Source organism: Solanum tuberosum, unplaced genomic scaffold, assembly GCF_000226075.1.
Source record: "Solanum tuberosum cultivar DM 1-3 516 R44 unplaced genomic scaffold, SolTub_3.0 scf00010, whole genome shotgun sequence".
Classification (NCBI taxonomy): domain Eukaryota; kingdom Viridiplantae; phylum Streptophyta; class Magnoliopsida; order Solanales; family Solanaceae; genus Solanum; species Solanum tuberosum.
Window position 1 is genome coordinate 838,121 of NW_006238936.1, and position 20,445 is coordinate 858,565.

Here is a 20,445-nt window from a genome sequence, read left to right on the forward strand (position 1 = left end):
AGATTAATGTATCAACACTTATATTATTGTATCTCGCGCATCAGATTAATATATCAACGCTTATATTATTATATCTCGCGCATGTATCAACACTTATATAGCTCTGATACATTAATCTGATGCACGAAATACAATAATATAAGCCCTGATACATTAATCTGATGCGCGAGATACACTAATCTATGTGCTGATACATTAATCTGAGATACAATAATATAAGCGCTGATACACTAATCTGATGCGCGAAAATGAGGGATTTTGGAGATTTGTAAAACTTATAGGGGATTATAGTAATAAGTAAACTAAAATGTGGATTTCTGTAATTTTTCCTTATTCACAACATAATACTTTTCATCCTTCGTATTTTCTCAACACGAGAATGAAAACATCCTTTATACACAACATTTCTTCCACAACTAAATGTCATGAAAGTGAATAATAATTTAAGTATTTGTAGTGAGATATTTAATAGGAGATTAAAAATTAACACGTCATAGTGATTACATAAATTATAAATAATAATAATACAATTTATGTCCATTAATATTTTATACACCTTAATATTTTCATTTTAAAATACAAATCAACACTAAGAGGATGTTTGGATTGACTTAAAAATTAGTCAAACCTACTTTCAAGTTAATTTTTGACTTCTGAAAGTGTTTGACAAATATAAAAATAACTTAAAATAAATCAAAAATGATTTAAAATAAGTTAGAAAGTGTTTGACAAAGTAGGTCTCCCTTTACTCTTTATGTTTTAACTTAAAAATCATTTAAATTTGACTTTTTATTTTTCATTTAAAAGTTACTTTTGTAAAGTCAATCCAAACGGATTCTAACTCTATAAAATTAATGATGTCCGGTTAAAAGATGAAGATATAACTTTTGATAACAGGTGCGACCATTTTCACTGTTTTTGACTGATCAATCAGTAAAATTATTCAAAAGTACTCTCACAATACTCATGGGTTGTGTTACAAGTCGAACAAAAGTACTCTCACAAGGACTAATCTATGATTGAGTGACCACCGGATCTGGTACACCACTATCAAGCCTTGATAATAAAAACGAATCATAGTCTGATCGATCATACTCCCTCCGTCCCTATTTAGTTGTTCATATTTCCTTTTTTTAGTTGTCCCTATTTAGTTGTCCATTTTTGACAAATCTAAGAAAGGACAACAAATTTTTTCCTATTATACCCTTATTTACACTTCTTGAAAATTGTAAAAGTGTATGTTGTTTCCCTCCAATTTATTTCACTTGAATTCAAAGAAGTGGTTGTAATTTTGAAGTGAAAAGTTGTCATAAGGGTAAAATTGTAACTTCACTGTGCTAATCATTGTTGTCTTAATCTGTGTGCCATTTCTAAAGTGGACAACTAAAAAGGGACGGAAGGAGTAATTCACTCGTCTTTTAACTCTATTTTAAAAAAAGTTAACTGGTATCGCAAAATGACGATAAAGAATAATTGCATAAATGTTTGATTTGTGGATGTTGGTTGGTGTGTTAGAACAAAATTTGCATTAGGTATAAATGGCAGAACAGAGAAGCACGAGTAGGTAGCAGGGCGGGCGGGTGTTGTTGGTGGCAAAAGACTTAGATATGTCAGTGCAACCCACTCTTGTTGGTTTAATTTCCTATTTCCAATAGTCACTAATTCCCTTTGACCAATTGAATTTATTTCTCACCTCAAACTCCTCTCTCTTTTTTTGCATTGAAAATATATCCCCCACTCCCTGTCCCTGTCACTAGAAGGCCGAAATTTACACTCTCATCATTCCACTTTTGACTATATATACTGCTTTGCTTAGTTGCCACATCACTAGTATATTATTCATTCTTCTAATTTTATAAACTAAATCTTTAATTTTGAAGTAAGTAATAAATTAAGGTGACACTATTTTAAAATGACCGTACGCAAGTATATATCATTAGGGTAAGTTAGAAAAATATCCATATAAAAGATTAAGTTATTAGTAATGGATAAAAGTTCTCATTTTGAAGGTGTGTGAGTAATCAATCATAATTATCTTAATATTATATCGTTCTTGTGAATTCTTCATGTGATTGTTTGTAGTTGTTGCTAAATTAATACTTTACTATACTTTTAACATGGTGTTATTAATATTATTCAATTTGAGTCAAGTCAGTAATTTTTCCAGCTATTAGTTTTATTCTTACACTAAACAATATGACGTAGAAATGTATCTTTATTTTCCTTCGCGATTTTCGTTAAGTAGGTAAATGTTGTTACAAAAAAGGGTTCATTTTGACACACGGTAAATGATTAGTGCATTTTTCGACATTATAAATTTCGATGGATGCATTAATTACTCACTTTTGTTATTAACATATTTTTTTATTTATTCTTTTCGTAAAGAAGCATTTTTCAACTAGCAAATAGAAATTAAGATACTAGTTGCATCGCTATATTTTACTTTCTACTTGATATTTTTTATAATTATAGTATTTAAGTCAATTTATGCATACTTCACTAAAAAGAAAATTCCATTTATTTTTAACAATATTGATGTAGCTAGAATGAAAGACGTTATTTTTATGTAAAATAAAAGAGATAGTGAAGTAAAACTGATTTGAAATAAACATCCCTATCTAAAAATATTTACATATATAGACATAAAATAAAATGAAAAAGGGTGGGACTTGATGAGGGAAAAAGAGGCAATACTCATTCCCCAAAACAATAAAGCCACCCAAGATGATCAGACCGTGTCTTCTGGGGGAGCAGCCAAATACATGCACACGCACACTCTCTTCTGTTTGTCCTTGCTCTCTTTATCATCAAGAACACTCCAGTAAAATTAATTTTATATTATTTGGCCTCGGTTGATTTGAGATATTAATTAATGTCTAGGTTTATTTTATTTAGTTATTTAATACTAAAGGTATTAAGATAAAAGAAAAAAAGCTATCTTAATTTGTTAAAATTGATGAATAAGATGAAATATGTTTTTAATTTTAAAGGTAAAGTAAAATGAAACGGAGAAAGAATACGTGACTTGATTCTCCTTCTCTTCCTCTTCTCCCTAAGCTCGTTATGGCACTTACTCTCTACGTAAATTCCGGGTCCAATTTTTTCGTAACGCTTCTCAACAACTCCTCCCTATACCACCAATTATAATTACTGAACAATCATATTTGCACTAATCACAATTAATATGATGTTGTTTGTGTAAGCTTATCTACGTTTATTATGAATATTTAAAGTGTTTTTATTAGTCAAACTCAGTTTAAAGTCATAAATTATTCATGTTTTTTAACTTACGTATAAATTAATTTCAATATTATGTACAATCAACTAAATCAAATATGTTTTTATATTAATTATGATTAAGTGAAAAAAAAATACTTATATAACAATGTAAGCACAAGGTAAGAAAAATTAATTATGTCGACAATGGACATGCAAAAAGGAGAGGAGGAGAGGTAAAAAGCCATTTTACAACATGTTTATAGAGATTTGATGAAAGCTCTCCCCAGCCATCCAAAAAATTAAAGAGACAAAGGTGAGAGAAAGCAGGGGAGAGGTGGGGCCCATGCTCCCACCGCCCATACGCACGCTGTCTGTCTCACCAAAAACCGAACTCATCATCCATCCAACTACACCGGTTCATCACCCCCACCCCTAATTACCCCCGTCCCTACCTAACCTTAACCCAATTACTACTACAAAACACAAAAGTATCAAATTCCTCCAACTCATTCTCTCTTCTCTCTTTCTTCATTTTCCCCAAACCCTCACCAAAAGAGAAGGAAAGAAGATCAACAAACAAATTAAAGGATTGTAGTATGGTTGATTCACCTATTTCTCCTGAATCCTTTTTGGTTTCTCACTTCATTACTTTCCCTTTCCAACTCTTTTTTGGTGAAGGTTAGAACTAATTCCATCAATTAATTTCATAGCTAGAAAGTAATTAAATTCAAATACAAGGTTAGATTAGATGGATCAATTAACAGCTCATGGCCGTCCTCTTCCACCTCCTTTTCACACAAGAGATCTTCAGTTACAGAATAACAATCCTCACCTCCACGGCCAGTTCCATCACATACAGCAACAGCAGAAAACTGAAGACGAACAACAAAGCGGACACAGAAATCAGAAACGAGATCGCGACGATAACTTCAGTTTAAATCCTGATCAATCCGGTTCGATGGATAGCAAAGGAAACACTATAGGAGGAGGAGGAGATGGCGGTGGAGAAGTCAGTAGAAGACCAAGAGGAAGACCAGCTGGTTCAAAAAACAAACCAAAACCACCAATCATTATCACTCGTGATAGCGCTAACGCTTTGAGATCTCATGTTATGGAAATCGCTAGTGGTTGTGATATACAAGAAAGTATCTCAAACTTCGCCACCAGAAGACAACGCGGTGTTTGCATATTAAGTGGGAGCGGAACTGTTACAAACGTTACAATTAGGTGACATTTAATTTTTTCTTTTTTAATTTGCATCAAATTATTCAGTACTGTGTGTGATATGTATTCTTACTTTAATTTTTAACTGACAGACAACCCACGTCTCCGGGTGCGGTGGTAACTCTACATGGAAGATTTGAAATCTTATCTCTTTCCGGTTCATACTTACCACCGCCAGCTCCGCCAGCCGCATCAGGGCTGACGATATACTTGGCCGGAGGACAAGGCCAAGTAGTTGGCGGTAGCGTTGTCGGGCCGTTGAATGCTTCAGGGCCGGTGGTGATAATGGCGGCTTCGTTTGGGAATGCAGCATATGAAAGGCTTCCACTTGAGGACGAAGAATCGCCGGTGGGGCAGCAAGGAAATGGAGGAAATTTACCAACAAGTAGTGGTATAGTAAGTACTAATCAAGCACAACAAATTATGGGTACTGATCCAAATGCTAATTTACTACAAGGATTGCCTCAAAATCTACTAAATTCATGTCAATTACCACCAGCTGAGGCTTATTGGGGAGCAGGAGGTCGTCCTCCTTATTGATTAAAATTAAAATAATAATTGGGAATTAACTTCAAAATTAAACTAGCTGTCCTCTTTTTTTTTTCTCTTTAATTTGCATTTTGTTAATCTTGGAACATGATTTCCAAATTCCAATATTATAGTACAGTAGTACTACTACTACAACTTCTTTTCTATTAACCATCTTTACTTCTTCTACTTCTTTTAAGTGTTAATCGGCTTTGTGAGGTTGCGTACACATCATGCTTTTCTGACTCAACTTTGTAAGGTTATACTGAATATCGTTGCTACTTATTAGTCATTTAGTAGAGGATGTAAGATTTCAAGTATCATTTGTGGTTTTCTTTTTCTTCTTTATTTTATGTGAATGGTAGCATAAAAAAATGTTAACAAAAGAGGGCATGAGTTTTTCCTCAAGTTGTCTTGGATAATAATCAATCTTTCGCTTGCTGCAGAAGCAAAAAGCCTCGCCATAGTTCAGGTTCGATGTTTCTTTAAATCATTAGATATATTCTTTCGTTTTAATTTATCTGTCTTACTAATAATTTCTTTTTAAATTCATTTAGATGACATATATTTTGATACATTCATGTATCTTTAGTGCTGTAAGACCATAAAATCAGACAAATAAATTAAAACGTTACTGAGTATATCCTGTTTCATATTTTTCTTGTCCGGGGGAGCTAGAAGTGATGATAGTTATGGATGAATTAACTTTATGGAGCATGAGAATTGAGAGTACAAATGATTTAAATAGAAGAAAGAAAAGGTAAGAAGATGCAGGAGAGGTATGGGGTTTGAATGATTGGTTTTTTCGAGTGAATACTATATTTAGGGTTAATACTATGAAGTGAACATTAGGTAGTGGGGTTTACACGTGCACTTCTCTAAACTTAGCTCCTTTTCGAGGCAACTAATGCTTTCACTTCCATACTAAGGTACTCCCACAGGTACCACCAACAACTTCTGCTCTTTTACTTTAACTAGTACTCCCCCTCATGCCTCCACACCCCATTCATTATTTTCTAGCGAGCTTTTGAGGTTTGAGTTAACTTTGTAATTTATATATTTATTGTGATTTTAGAGTTAGACTTATTTGAAGTTGAATTTTATGTTGTGTTTTTGCGTTCTTTGAGTTGAGAAATTTTTGGGAACAGCTTGTAAGATGTGCGTATGTATTTTATTCGCTGCATACCTCACTCGTAAAACTACATTAAAAAATATTATAGTTGTATTTAATTTAATATTTAGTTCATATTATATTATTCTCACTTTAGTTAGTACATGAATGCGTTGAGGTATTGAGTTCTCATATCAACTATGAGATGGTAAGGATAGTTTTATAAGGTCTTGGACAATCTTCGGTTTATATATATATATATATTTGACTCAAAATATTGGAATTACTCTCCACATTTTGGAGCTAAGACTATATAGTGTGTGAAATTAGACTACATATAAGCTATTAGATAGTTTTAATGGTGTGAAGTCCTATGGTGAAAATCGTAGGCTTGACTTAAAGCGAATAATATTTCAGTATATGTGTAAAAGATTGTATCTTTAAATTATTTTAGTCCAATAACTATATTTCAATTTCAGTCATTTACTCTTAAGCTTGTGATGAAGATATTAATTAACTTGAGAGTGAATATGTTTTGAGTCAGCCAATAGAAGTAACATAAAGTGATGGGCTTAAACTTAAGTGTACATGCATATATGGTTCACTGCATTCAGTCTCATAAATCCTTCTTCTCCTCATCTGTATACAACGGTTAACATAAATACACGTACGGCTAGTGTGAATTTTAACATGTTGATTTCAGTTTTAAAGTTGTATGCAGTGATATATATATGGGTTGTTCAAGTGATAATCATGCACCCTCCATCTCCAACTCTAAGGTTGTGGGTTCGAGAATCATGGCATTCATCACAGTTACTATATATAGGCATGAAAATTCACTTATTTGTTGCACACAAGTCTCTTCTAGTGCATCTTTGGGAAGGAGCTTATCAATATCGAAACATATATATTCTCTCTGTTCATTTTTAATTGTCATGTTGCGCTTTTTTAGAGTTAGTTTGACTATTTTTCAATGTTAAATTAGATTACATTAAAAAAAAATAGATATTCAAATACTATACGAAAAGTACTATAAATTACATTTTTTTGCATATCAATATGATTAAAATATACATCATAAAATGTTAATCAAAATTCTTATCGTTTGACTCTAAAAATGGAAATCATGACAATTAAAAGTGGACGGAGGAAGTACTATTCAAGTAACTAATTAAAGCATATTTAATTATCCTGTGGCAAAAGTAAAAGGTTGGAATATTTCGAACTAAAAAAAACACATTTTTTTCATATGGCAGAAAAAGTGCTATTAAAACTCGAGATTTTCTGAAAATGATCTTTTTAAGTTCAAAATGTTCATTCTTTTTGCAAAGGAGGCTAGGCAACATGCCAACATGTTCCAAAAGATTAAGAGAAGGGGGATAAAATTAGTTCTTACAATTTGATTCATCCATTTATTTATCTCAATCCGTTTTAGCCAATCTATATCAGTCAATTTAAATATTAGGTTAATATACCGTCCAAATTTATCCATAAAAAATCTTCTCAAAATATTTTTCTTTATGTTTATTTGATATATGATTGTAGCTATAGCCTACTATAAAGAACAAAAATAGTCTTATTAGGTACTAAAATATAGAAATTAAAAATTAGTAAGAATATTGTGTGTAACGACTATGACCCACTTTTTTTTTGGTTCTATTTTAGGCCAATTTATTTATTTATTCGGCGCATTTTGACTTGTCTCTACCCCCCATTTGACATCCCTGAGTATAACCACTGTTTGGAGCTGAGTGTGATGTATAGACAACCAGACCTTTTTTGTTTTTATTAAAAGTAACATCTCTGAATTTGAATTATTAAAACTAATTATTTTTCAACATCCCAGTGTGCATAATTTATTTATTTGTCAACATAATTAATAAACAATTCAAATTAAAAAATAATTAAATTTATTATTTTATTAAAAAAATGAAACATTTATGTTTGTTAGTGATGGTCTAGATGATGCAGGCATGCGAATTTTTGGCTTCACCATTTCATACCTAGATCGGGACATTTTTTTATCTCGGTATTTTCACCTCTAAAGCTAGCTCAAAGGGACAACATTGTCCAAGTCTTATAAGACGGCCCCATAGACCCCTTTTCACCGATGTGGGAGCTTCTTCCCTTCGGTAGTTTGATAATAATGGCGATGATTGTAATGACAGAGGTGGTACTTAGTGATGGTGGATGGTGAGGAATATTATCCACACAGAAATAACACTTAATGATACCAAGATTTTGTTAATAATTTTACTATTTTTTTATTAAACCATTTGCCCAGTAATCCTGGAATGATGAGGGATTAGGCATAGAGCCTTACCTCGTTTATTAATATTCAAAAGATACAAAAGGAGAGTAGACTAGAGAGGAGTGCCTTGCCTCCATAAGGAACAACAAAAAGCAAACTTATACCTTCCTGAGAAGTTGGTGTTCATTAACAAAATAGATTTCCTGTTCAATCGAAATTGCATGTTTGGCAAGAGCATCCACAACAATAATTTTATTACTTGATCCAACGTAATCACCACTAGTCCCACTCAGCCAACCTATGTGATTTCTTAGTGTTGCATGTTACCCACTCTGCTATTGAAACATGAACTCTCTCTTCCTCTAAGCAATTATCAAGCGACACAAATGAGGTGTATCAGAAAAAGCTTTGTGAATATTGAAACACCTATAGTAGTTTTAGCAATCAGAAATTATACATAAAAATTTCATTAGTTATATTATAATTACAGGCTCACAAATTACAACATTTTGAAGCTTAAGCAACCACTTTAGGGATGATTCCTATCCCCAGAACCCAATGAAAAATGAAAGAATGTAAGATAGCATATATTATAGGCTACTACATACTAGAAACTATCTAATGTTGATACTTTTCACCTAGAGGGACTTTGCTTGATGCACTCCCTCGATACAAAATTGTGAGCGATTTCTTTTCTGGAACTGGTTCATGTACATTAGGCATGTGCATTTCAAGAATTAGGTGTTGGCAGTGAAACCAATAAGGTAACTATAACTCTATCCTCAAGCGTCGCATTTCAGCTTGGAAAGTCAGACTTGAAGTCAGAGTTCGACGTGCAAGAGACCTTATGTCATCTCGAGAGCAATCACGGGAGATACGTATTAGCTCCCATAGGGCTCCCCCACTGATCATGTCTTTTGCATTTACCTCTGAGGATAAGAAGAGAACAGGTGAAACTTAAAAAGTATAGTTTGAGGAGAAATGCAATGAATGTATCCTAAAACTTTTCGGTAGGATATAGGATCGCTTACCATGTTGTGCCAAATGGCAGAGAGCCAGTTCAACATGACGCCTGATCATTGAGGCTTCATTATTGGAATTTTGAACAATCCATGTAAGTGCACCATCTTCTATCAGAGAAGAACGCCCAGCTTTCTGACCTGTAGTAGCAGATAAACCTTAAGAATCATGGTAATCTGATAAACATGATTGACATGTATGGCATTTACCTTGAGCTGAAGCTCTGGACTCGCATTTTGCAAAATTTGCAATTCCCCGTGCAACTTGAGACAGAACGTCTGGATGTCTACATCTCACCATCCCTAACAGTGCCTTGATTCCACCTTCAGACCTCAGCCTTGTCTGTAGTTTATCTGGAATAGAAACATATACCACAATCAAGATTCAAGGGCTAAAATCAATTGATGTTAGGAGCGGGAATTAGATAGAATTTGATGGAGCTACTCCGACAATGCCCAGAAAAGCTGATGGGTGGTGGGGGCAGGCAGAGGGGCTACTCCTACAGAAAAAGTGAATGAGCTTACCGTTACCACATAAATTAGCAATGGCTCCGGCCACCATGCGTAATGTTTGAGGATCCTCAGCATCAGCTGCTGTCACCGCCAACAGTGCAATCCCACCTTGAGTCATTATAAGTTCCTGGTTGGCTTCTGAAAAGACAGAAAATAATCCTCAGAAGGTAGTACTTATTAGGAGACAAAGGGCCTCAACAAGGACGTAAAATAAACAGAAAGAGAAAAAGAGAGCTATAGATTGAGAATCACCACTCATTGCAAGATTTGCAATTGCACCAGCTGCTATTCTGCGAATGGTTTCATCCACTGAATTACTAAGAAGCATCAGCAATGAATTAAGACCACCAGCTTCAACTATCTTTTCCTGATTCGCTTCTGCAGGTTAAATTTGAAGCAGGATTTAAAATGTATCAGACCATTTATCACAAACAGTACTTCACCACCACACTTTTTCTCCAATAAGTCGCATAAAGTGGCAAGTGAAAAAAATGCTGTCCCCAGATTTCTCTTTCTGTACTTGGGAAGATTGGGTGGAGAATAGATTACCTTCAGCTGCTAGATTAGCTACGACTTTCACCGCATGAATCCGCACAGTAGCATCTTCAGACTCCAGCAGCGACAAAATCTTATGTAATCCAACTGTAATGCCCATGAAGCAGAGATGAGAAAATTGTGTTCAGTTGTTTTGCAAATTAAAAAGGACATACTCTGAAGAATATATTGGGACCTTGTTCGTGAAGATTGGTGATTGAAGATCTCTCTCCATTAGTCGTATCTTTGCAATGCAGATTTCTAAGAGGAGACAATGAATCTAGGCCTGGAAGTCCAGTGCCATTTCTGCTTCTATCCAGATAGCTTGTTCTCTGTGAACAGAGGCAATTAAAGTGAAATTGATTGGAACATTTATCAAAGTACAGAGAGGAAAGAGAAAAAGAGAGATGCAAAGGTTTGTCAGAAGCGTATCCATCAAACCATAGAACTTGTCAATCGCGCGCGGCAAACAGAACAAGATGCTAGCAGTAAGTAGAACAGAAAGCAAAGATGTAAGCAAGCTCATAGGCAAATTAAAGACCGTACTTGACCAGCTTCCATAGTTAGCTGAGAAAATTGACTACGTAAGACAATAACTTCTTCTTCCAGTCTCTTCTTCTGACGAATCTCTTCTTCCAGCATGCTTTGGAGGTTTAGAATATCAGAATTTCCACCTGCTGACTACAGTGCACATTGATCAGTCATCTTCATTAGCTCAATCCCAAATTCCATTGAACTCAAGAAATTCTATTTGAAAAATGAATAATCAATGAAGAGCATACCCCTGGTTTTGTTAACATGTGCAGTTGATCTTTGAGTTTGTATATTTCTTCTTCTGCTGCCTTTCTTGTTTGCATTTCGTTTTGAAGCAACATCTTAAGTTCAGAAACTTCCTGCACAAGAAGCAATTTAAGCATCTGAAAAGAAATAAAGAATCAACAAGCCGTATGTTGTTCTCCCTGCAGAAGTAAAACCCAATTTATGTCTTGAAATACATGTGTACAAACTACAAAGAGAGACTTATAGAGGACTACTGAAGCCAAGGTTCTATTATGATATCAGGCAGCATCGACAATGAACTTGAAGACTCATTAGAAACACGAAAAAGAGATCTCCAACAACAACAAAGCCTCAATCCTAAGCTAGTCGGAGTCGGCAATATGAACCCTCAGTCTCACTATCCAATTCGCTCTCATTTAGACCAGTACATAAGGTTCTTCAGTTCTAGAAGTTCTTATATTTTACTGATATATAAAACTATGAACCTCAATATTTACCCAGTACACTGCCCAGTCTCTCTCTCTCTTTCACCCCCTCCCTCCCTCTGTTTTTACCTGGTGGACATAAGTCTAGCTTTAAAGCTGTCACCATGGAGATAAAAGGCATATAACATGCTACTTGTTTTGACGAAAGAGTTGAATACGTGTTCCAAGTATTTCCTTTTTAAGAAACTGACTCATTACAAAGTACAACCTTAATACTAGAGCTGTTTCGACGATAGAATTAGATGCTAGTTGTTTCAATTATAGTATTTCCTTTAACAGAAACCACCGACTCTTTCTGAAGGCATACTCAATACTTGCTACAAGAGACGTTAAGGATAGTCATCCTCAACAATACAATAACAACAGTATTAGTAATTAAGATGATGCAGATAAAAATAGGACAAAAGCAGGATTACAACCTCGGTGATAGATGTCCCATCAGTTCTGGCGTTGTTTGTGGGCTTTTGTTGATTAAGGCACCACTTCTCCTCCAGCTTCTTGATTGAGTCCATATATTCCATCTGACATTTCATTTTCTCCTCCTGCAAGTAAAGCAGAAGTGTTATTCCACAATAGTTGAAACATAATTCCAGTAGGTACAACATTGAATCTTAGTCAAATTCCATCAACATATAACTCATTTCTTATTCTGTTGTGGTTAGTATTATGAAAGTAATACTTCTCTTGTGGATGGATATGTATCATGCCAGTAATACTTCACCTGTCCAATTAAATCATCTTCACTTATTCGGCACCTCACGTCTTATTAGTTTCAGTTATAGATTTTTCGATATCAGCTCCGCCAAAGTGAGTTTTACATAGTGTAGCCGGTGGCAAGCACGGATAAAGAGGGTTACGGTAGCCAAGCTACCAACCAAAAAGTAGTTAAATTATGATGATATAGCTTACCCAAACTAGTTTGTAATTGAGGGATAGTCGATTGTTACATACTTTCCGAAATCGGAAGACAAAGTTGTTGAGATACGTTTAAGAAAGCAAAAATATTTTTATCTGAGTGCAACTAACTGGTAAATAGCCCTGATAAATTTACGTGTACTAGAACAGAGTATTTTAACTTTACTATTGGTAGCAAGCAACACTAGGGACATATAATTAAACTAAGACAGTAAAGTGGTGCATTCACCAATATGTGGTTCTTGATCTGAATCAACTCTCAGTTTAATTAGTAATTAGAGCAGACTCTCAAAGTCAAGAGATATAAGTAACATAACTACCTTCAGGGCTTCAGCATAGTTCCTTTCAGCTTCTATGACATGATTTTGTGCTTCTAATCTAATTCGTTCAACCTCAGTCTCAAAAGCTTTCTGTTGTCTTTCATTTTCAGCAATAAGTTTGTCTACTTGCACCTCCAGCCTTTTTGATAAACTTTTGTAATCAAATTCTTCCTTAATCTTCAACATGTTTTCCACCTTCATAGCCTGCACAAAGGGATAAAACTATCTTGGCACATGTACGCAGTAGTACAACCTATCCACATAAATCACTCCAAATGGAGAACTTACTCTCTGTCCAAACAATATGGTACTTGCTGTTTCTGCTCTATGTCTAGGTGATGGCCCAACGGTAATAACTAATGAAGTTCTCGATGTTCCTGCAAAATCACAGGAAGTAAACCAACATGATTGGAATTTCATTAACTAAGATATTGACTCCTAACTCCTTTTTATTGGTTGTGGATAAGTAAGAAAGAATAATGCCTCCTAGCTCTTGAAACAGTTAAAAGAGTATATCTCAATTAAATGTTAGTGTTCATGGGAAAGAAAAAGTCAAGCCAGAATCTTCACAACTGTGGAAACTGGTACAGCCCATTCGTACATGCAGTACACTCGGTTGATATCTGTTGATATCAGATACCACATAACTTTACCATGTATATGCAGAGACCCAAGAAAAAGAAAAATATAAGCCCACCTCCAAATGAATCCTTAAGCAACCTCGTAAGCTTCGAATCTCGGACAGGTACATGAGCACTATTTTCTGCCAAGGCATTTATGCACTTCCCTAGGGCACTTAATGAAAGATTGATGGACTTCGCTTCCTCTAACATGTGTCCTTCGCTTCCTACAGGAGATCAAGGAGAGGATATGAAGTCAGTTTACAAATCAAAAGGCCAAGTTACGTGCAATAACCAGAAGACTTGCTACATCAACATGCCTCCGGCAATAAAAACCTGTTCATCTTTTCCTTTTTGGCAATAAAGGTTCCTTTCATTTCTCCCATTCTTATATTTCTATGTTATACAAAAATGCATATTTTCATCTGTTCTATTACAACAATATTTCGCTGCACATTTTTCTTCTGTTTAGCCATATACTCCTACAGACTGGCCACTGGCACACTGCAATGCCTACAATTAGATCAAGACTATCCCGATGTTGCTTTAACCAACTATGAGTATTGGATCTTCTTTGAGTAATGCTATTTCCTTAACCTTTCATAAATAATCAGATAAGCTATACCAATTTTTCACCCACACAGAGGAGTGTAAAAGTAAGGATAAAAATAAAAAATACATTAAAAGCACATACGCAGAAATATTCTTAAATTAGGAATCCCAGTTGACTGTTGAGTATACCTGACTTGTTTACTCGCTCAGAACCAGCAAGGTCTACAAGAACTAGTTTGCCTTTTCTCAACATAGGCGGCTTATAATAGGTTGTCAAGTGAGACGAGAGATCTGTTTCAGCAGAAAAATCAGCTTCCCTTCCAGGAACTGACCTCTTAATTTGTACCTACAACACATTAAAAACACAAATTCCAAATGAAACATGCTTATAATGATATCTTTTATACAGATGTATAGTTTTTTTGAGGACTGTATTGACAAACCATGCATTTAACTGGAAAGATGAAATATAGAATTCCTGATTTACCAAGAGAATAGCATGACTTCGGGAAGATTCAGTATTCAGCTTTGTGTTAGCGGCATATCTATGAGCTTCTCCGACCCGTAGCAGTTCAAGAAAACTTTGCTGGTCTCGGACCTCCACTACAGTTGCCCCTGGTAAAGACACATCACCAGTTTTTTGGTCTTCAACTATGGGGATGTTGTCATTAGAAGGATTTAGGAGGTCCTGAATTGTTTCCATATAAAGCTGCACGCAAACCAGGATAATTAGATAAAACTTGGCAAATCATTTGGTTGCAAAGTGATTGTGGTCAAGAGAGGAAACTTCTCCGAGCAAGCAAAAGATGCACAATGACATGTATTTACTGATAGGTTTAAGAAGCACAGTCCAACCTGTAAGTACGAGACTGAAACTGAGTCGGTCTCCAAGCAAATATTTGCTAATATGTCTTCCATTGAACGAACCATGATACCACGAGCAGAGACATCTTCATCACCTAATCGTCCAAGGGTGTAAGTCTTTCCTGTCCCGGTCTGACCATAAGCCATCACTGTTCCATTGTAACCATCCAAGACACTCTAATAAAATGGGCAAAAAGATAAAGAGTGTTTATAAAACATTATCTCCAAAAGATATAGCATAGGAATACCATAAAATTTACACTCAAGGTGTCCTTAACGATTCCATCCAACCGTTTGTAGGTAACAAATAATTTTAATTATATCAATGAATACATCAATACTTGCTCAGCGTATTTCTGACATGTATGAATTTTCACATCTTTCATAAAAGAATCTAAGAAAGATAACATGTATTGATCACCACAATCATCATCAATGTCATAAAATTAAATAATATGTTGCATTTCATGGTGATGAATATACCCTACAATGGTGAAGAATAGCTGCAGGAACAAGAAGTTATTGTGTTAAGTCCACCTAATGCCTTATAGTTTAGGATCGAAACATAGTTTGTCAAAGATGGAATAAATGGATGCTGGAAGTCTGAAACAGTCAAATAGTGTCTTCTAATCTGGGTCCCCATAGAGCTATCTATCACCTCTTTAATGGGAAATGAACCATTCCCTCAGACCTCCATTAGTTAAGAACTTCTTGTCAAAATAACAACATATCATCCACAACTATCCCCTATGGAAAAAAGATTTATGTTGGGCTAGTTATTTTGCATCAATGGTTTCTTCCCTAGGTGTAAGAAGTCCCAAATTGATCAAGGTAACTAAACAATACAAAATAAAGCAACAAACCTCAACAACAGGTTTTGCAACAACTTCGTAAACACGCTTTTGAGATGCAAACTCGGTGAACACCTCATCAAACTCGTATGTATCTGAATCCCAATTGTTTTTCCTAAGTTTCAACCTTTTGAGCTGGCAGGAAAAATAAGTAAAATTGCATCATACTCAAGTTATTCCCAAAAAGAGCTTCTCATGAGAATGGAAAAGGTAAAATTTGACAACCTCCGGCTGCAGCTCTACACAATCAGCAAAATCTGCATCTGCTGCCAATTCCTCGGCATTTCGAGGACGTAATCTGACAGCAACTCGAACTCTTCCATACACTATTTAGGCCAATCACAAGAAATAGTTAATATTCACATATATCGAAGCCAGTGATCAACGAAGAATTTGAGCTGTGCAGCTTGAGGCAGCAGAAAGGATTACTTAAACATAAACGCTCTTAGCAACAAGAAAAATCACTAAAAAGCACTATATATGCCAATATCTTGATGGTATATCATTCAAAAGAATAACCCAAATCTGTATACTTCTTTATTATGTAAAATATGTCTGACTGACTTCAAATTTCAACCAAAACAAACCTTATTTTCTTTTTCTTTTTCTTTTTATTATGGATGATTAATTTATTAGAGAAACAATCCAAGAAGTATGCAAACCATACACAATTGAGAATACAAAGACCAATGTTTTTTTTTTTTGGGTTGAAACTAAGTAGGCATTGGCCATATATTCCAAGTATTTTTCGTTCTTTTTTTTTTTTTGGAATTGTAGTTGAAGATGGATGCACACCTGCAGCTTAGCACGGACAAAACCTTAGACAGGAGGGCATAGGGGTCGAGGATTAGGGTAGAGGTTCGTAGCTAGTCGAGTGTTGTCTAGTTTCCCTTATCAGTATTGTTACTATTATTACTCTCCTACTATCTTTTTTTTTTTTTTTTTTGATTTGCACCGGGTGTCCGAGTCTCTTTGAGCCCCGACTAATCCCGGGTGTGCACAGGCCCTCGGCAAGGAGTTTCCCGCAAGTGCACCACGGTTAATTCAGGTTTTACCCAGTCCGATGGCCCTCAGAAATTGTTTGCACCCAGTGGGTTTCGAACTTGAGACCTTGAAAGGGAGCAAACCCCAAGGCTCAAGTCAATTGCCAGCAGGCCAACCCCTGAGGGTTACAAAGACCAATGTTTTTCTCTGTGTTAGTTAACCAGATCTAATAAATAAGAATGAAGGGAATAATAAATTATTCCATTTACACCTGTACTTCCTATATCCAATACTTCCAATCCTCACCCTACTTAAAATTTATGAACCTATTCCTAATTTACTTGATCAGAAAAAGAAATGAACTTGTTTTTCATCCAAGAAGAAATCAACTTCTTCCTTAACTGGAAGATCATGCCCCAATTGGTCTAATTACAAATTATTTACAACCCTCTTAACATGCACAGTCGTTAACCCCCAAGCCTACACCCAACTGCCCGCTAGTTGATATTATTTTATTTTAAAAATAAGACATGTTTTACCACACATTATGATTATGTTTCATTAACTATGGTCTATGCCTATCAACTATACTTCGTGTCCTCTGAATACATTTACTAAAAAAGTTGTTAGATGCTCTAATAAAGGGAAAACACTCGAAAATTTTAAGAAATAATTCATGTTGGAGGAGGTTCCCAACCCATTCCCCATTTTAAGTTGACTCTATGGTTACACTAATTAACATCACTTCTGTTCAAACTCTTAGCATCAAAGCCAAAATCATATGCAAAACGAAGCCCGGTATTTAAGTGGAGAAGGGTAGAGGGGCGGGCCCATTATCCACCGAGGCTGTGAATTGTCCAAAGGGCGGGTCACAAACGGATTTCTCCATTATAAAAAAAAAAGCCATAATCATTGGAGTTCCTAATTTAACCCGTAAAGTACGAGCTAATCTACCACACTATACATTCCTAGGCATGTCTAGTGAAAAATAGAAACACAAATCTAAGAAAACTTAGATAATGATTAGGTACACAGGAAAGTTTGGAGGCTTGAAGTACCTGTTTACCTAATTGGTAATAATTGAAAAGAAAAAATAAAGTTCACACTAGCGATATTGTCCGCTTTGGGCCTAGGCCCCACCGCTTTAAGATGTGTCATTACTTCTTATCTTAAGAAGGGTGTCACATACACCCCCTTCTTATAGATTCAACATCCTCGCTCGCCTTACCTTGATTTGCCTAAACATGGTTGAACGCTGGCCCACATCGACAAGGTTGACACAAGAGTGATAAACTCAGTTGAACGCTGCCCACATCGACAAGGTTGACACAAGAGTGTTTTGATACCATTTGTAACGGCCCAACTCATTAGTGATATTGTCTGTTTTAAGTCTAGGCCCACATGACTTTAAAACGTGTCACTAGTGTGTAAGGCTTGTTTACTTATATACCCAACATCTCACTTGTGTTTTGCCGATGTGGAATTTTTTATCTTAAGCTGGTGAGTGTCACAGGTATCAACTAACAAACACAGTAATAACATCACATTGTCCAATTAATACAAACCTAAACAACTAAAGAAGTAAAGAACACAATCTCTAGCACATTAATAGCAGACTCCATAGATTCCAAAACTCAAAATTCCAATTAGAAACATAATCTCGATCCTTAACCAGCTAGCTACTTCAATGATGCCAACTCGTTTCCAAATTAGACAGAAACTTAGCCTCACATCAAAGCCATAATTACTTGAGCTTCTTTTAACCCCTACAGTACGAGCTAACCATACTAGACATTCTTATGCATATATAATAAAAAATCATACATAAATATGTGCACAGTAGACATTGATTAAGTGGATGTAAGAGTTTGTAAGGCTTGAGGCACCTACCTACCTTACCTAATTGGCAATATTTCGAAAATTAAACAAAATGTCACATCCAAAATTCACAAATACAAACAAAAAATACAATGCAGCATTTAAATCAAGCGCCAATATCAGCTATCAACTAGCAAAATGTATCAGCAACGTCACATCGTCCAATTAACACTAACCTAAACCACTAAAAAGCACATCGTCTAAAACACACAGAGTCGCACACAGAGCAGAATCAATTTAGCAAATTCGACAACTTGAAAACTCAATTAGCTAAAGGAACTCGATCCACAACCAGAAAGCAACAAAGTTCATGAAAACTAACAGAAAATTCGAAACTCACCGGCGTCAATAGTACTACTGCGGCGTCCGTTGGAAGAAACCGACGGCGGAAGCTTCGATTTGAATGAAGATGAAGTACGGAGAGCCTGCGCCTTCTGGGTACCGTTTCTGTATCCACCAGAAGCCATCACTCTCTGGAAATGGAGGTGTTTGATTGTAGAGAGAGAAAAACAGGGAAGATGAACAACTTTATTTTAACTCTTTTTGGGTTCAAATTGAAGAGAATATGGAGAGAGAAAGATGGTGTGTGGGTCCACTTGCGGTGTATACTTAAGCCGAGAGTGAAGTGAAGCTGCCGAGACTTAAATATTTTTAAAAAATAAGAAAAAACAGAGACTTGACGGGGGAACAGTAGGTGACTGACTGAGAAGTATGGAGGTTAGATTTTGAGGTGAAAGTACAAGAATACCACTATCTTACCATAATTTCTTTCATTTTATTTTGCATGAAATTAAATTAAATATCATCATAGGATATAGTAAATGAGAAAAATATTTGATAGGGAGCTTTTCCTCTTGAATGGGGTTTACGTAGATCGGACAGGTGACGTCGGTCGAGGCAAGGCGCATCGGTCAGGTGACGTCGGTTGAGGCCGGGTGACATCAGCCAAGGCCTGGGCACATCGGTCAGGCGACGTCTAACGAGGCCAGATGACATCGACAGTCCTGAACGCATCAGACGGGCAACGTCAGCTGAAGTTAGGCGGCATTAGCTAAGGTCTGCGTGTATCGGACATGCGACGTCGGTTGAGGCTAAGCGACATCAGCCAAGTGACGTCGGACGAAGCCAGGCAACATCGGCCAAGGCCTGCGTGCATCAAACAAGGCCGACGCGAAGCGGCATCGGCCAAGGCCTGCGTATCAAACATGCACATGAGGCCAGGCGACATCGTTGGCACATACTTAGATTAATCGAGCTCCACTATTGATATGAAACATCAAATGAGGATTAAAAAAAGGAAGAAATTAAATTAAAAACTAGATTTAAACTAACAACATATCACATTAATATTGAAATTTGTTAATTTTATGGTGAACATCTTCAAAGTTCCCAATTTAGGGGTGTGCATTTGGTTTTTCAGTTTGATTTTCTACTATTCGGTTTGGTTTATTGGTTTTAGTTTTGAAAATGTGTAACCCAATCCGAACCAAAATAAATATGGTTTGGTTTGGTTTTTCTCTTTTTGGTTTGGTTGTTTAGTTATGTCAATAATTAGAAACATAATCAAAGTCATATTTACAATTATATATATATATATATATATATATATATGAGAGAAGTAATAATATTAAATCCCTTAAATATACTTTCTAATAATCACAAGTAGGGGTGTACATGACCGGGTTGGTTCGGGTTTTTCAAATATCAAATCAAACCATTTGTGTAAAAAATTTAAATTTATAAACCAAACCAAACTAATAAAATTCGAATTTTTTCGGGTTTTTCAACCTCGGGTTG

General features: G+C 35.6%; 2 protein-coding genes across 2 annotated transcripts; one reads left to right on the forward strand and one right to left on the reverse strand.

Annotated features, from left to right (window-relative positions):
• The first annotated feature begins 3,637 nt into the window (after positions 1 to 3,637).
• On the forward strand, positions 3,638 to 5,160 carry LOC102582790 (AT-hook motif nuclear-localized protein 22-like). The gene is made up of 2 exons (XM_006339381.2): positions 3,638 to 4,446; positions 4,536 to 5,160. Exons 1-2 carry the CDS (start codon positions 3,968 to 3,970, stop codon positions 4,981 to 4,983), a joined length of 927 nt encoding a protein of 308 aa, XP_006339443.1. The 5' UTR covers positions 3,638 to 3,967; the 3' UTR covers positions 4,984 to 5,160.
• A 3,586-nt stretch (positions 5,161 to 8,746) lies between these two features.
• On the reverse strand, positions 8,747 to 19,257 carry LOC102583126 (armadillo repeat-containing kinesin-like protein 2). Its single transcript, XM_006339382.2, has 19 exons — positions 18,989 to 19,257; positions 16,012 to 16,112; positions 15,799 to 15,921; positions 14,927 to 15,112; positions 14,559 to 14,780; positions 14,261 to 14,417; positions 13,597 to 13,746; positions 13,188 to 13,276; positions 12,900 to 13,103; positions 12,084 to 12,206; positions 11,182 to 11,292; positions 10,946 to 11,080; positions 10,596 to 10,731; positions 10,415 to 10,507; positions 10,118 to 10,243; positions 9,878 to 10,003; positions 9,563 to 9,706; positions 9,365 to 9,493; positions 8,747 to 9,262 (listed from the first exon to the last, which is right to left on the reverse strand). The coding sequence occupies exons 1-19, from the start codon at positions 19,113 to 19,115 to the stop codon at positions 9,102 to 9,104; spliced, it is 2,643 nt and encodes an 880-aa protein (XP_006339444.1). The 5' UTR covers positions 19,116 to 19,257; the 3' UTR covers positions 8,747 to 9,101.
• Between the last annotated feature and the right edge of the window lie 1,188 nt (positions 19,258 to 20,445).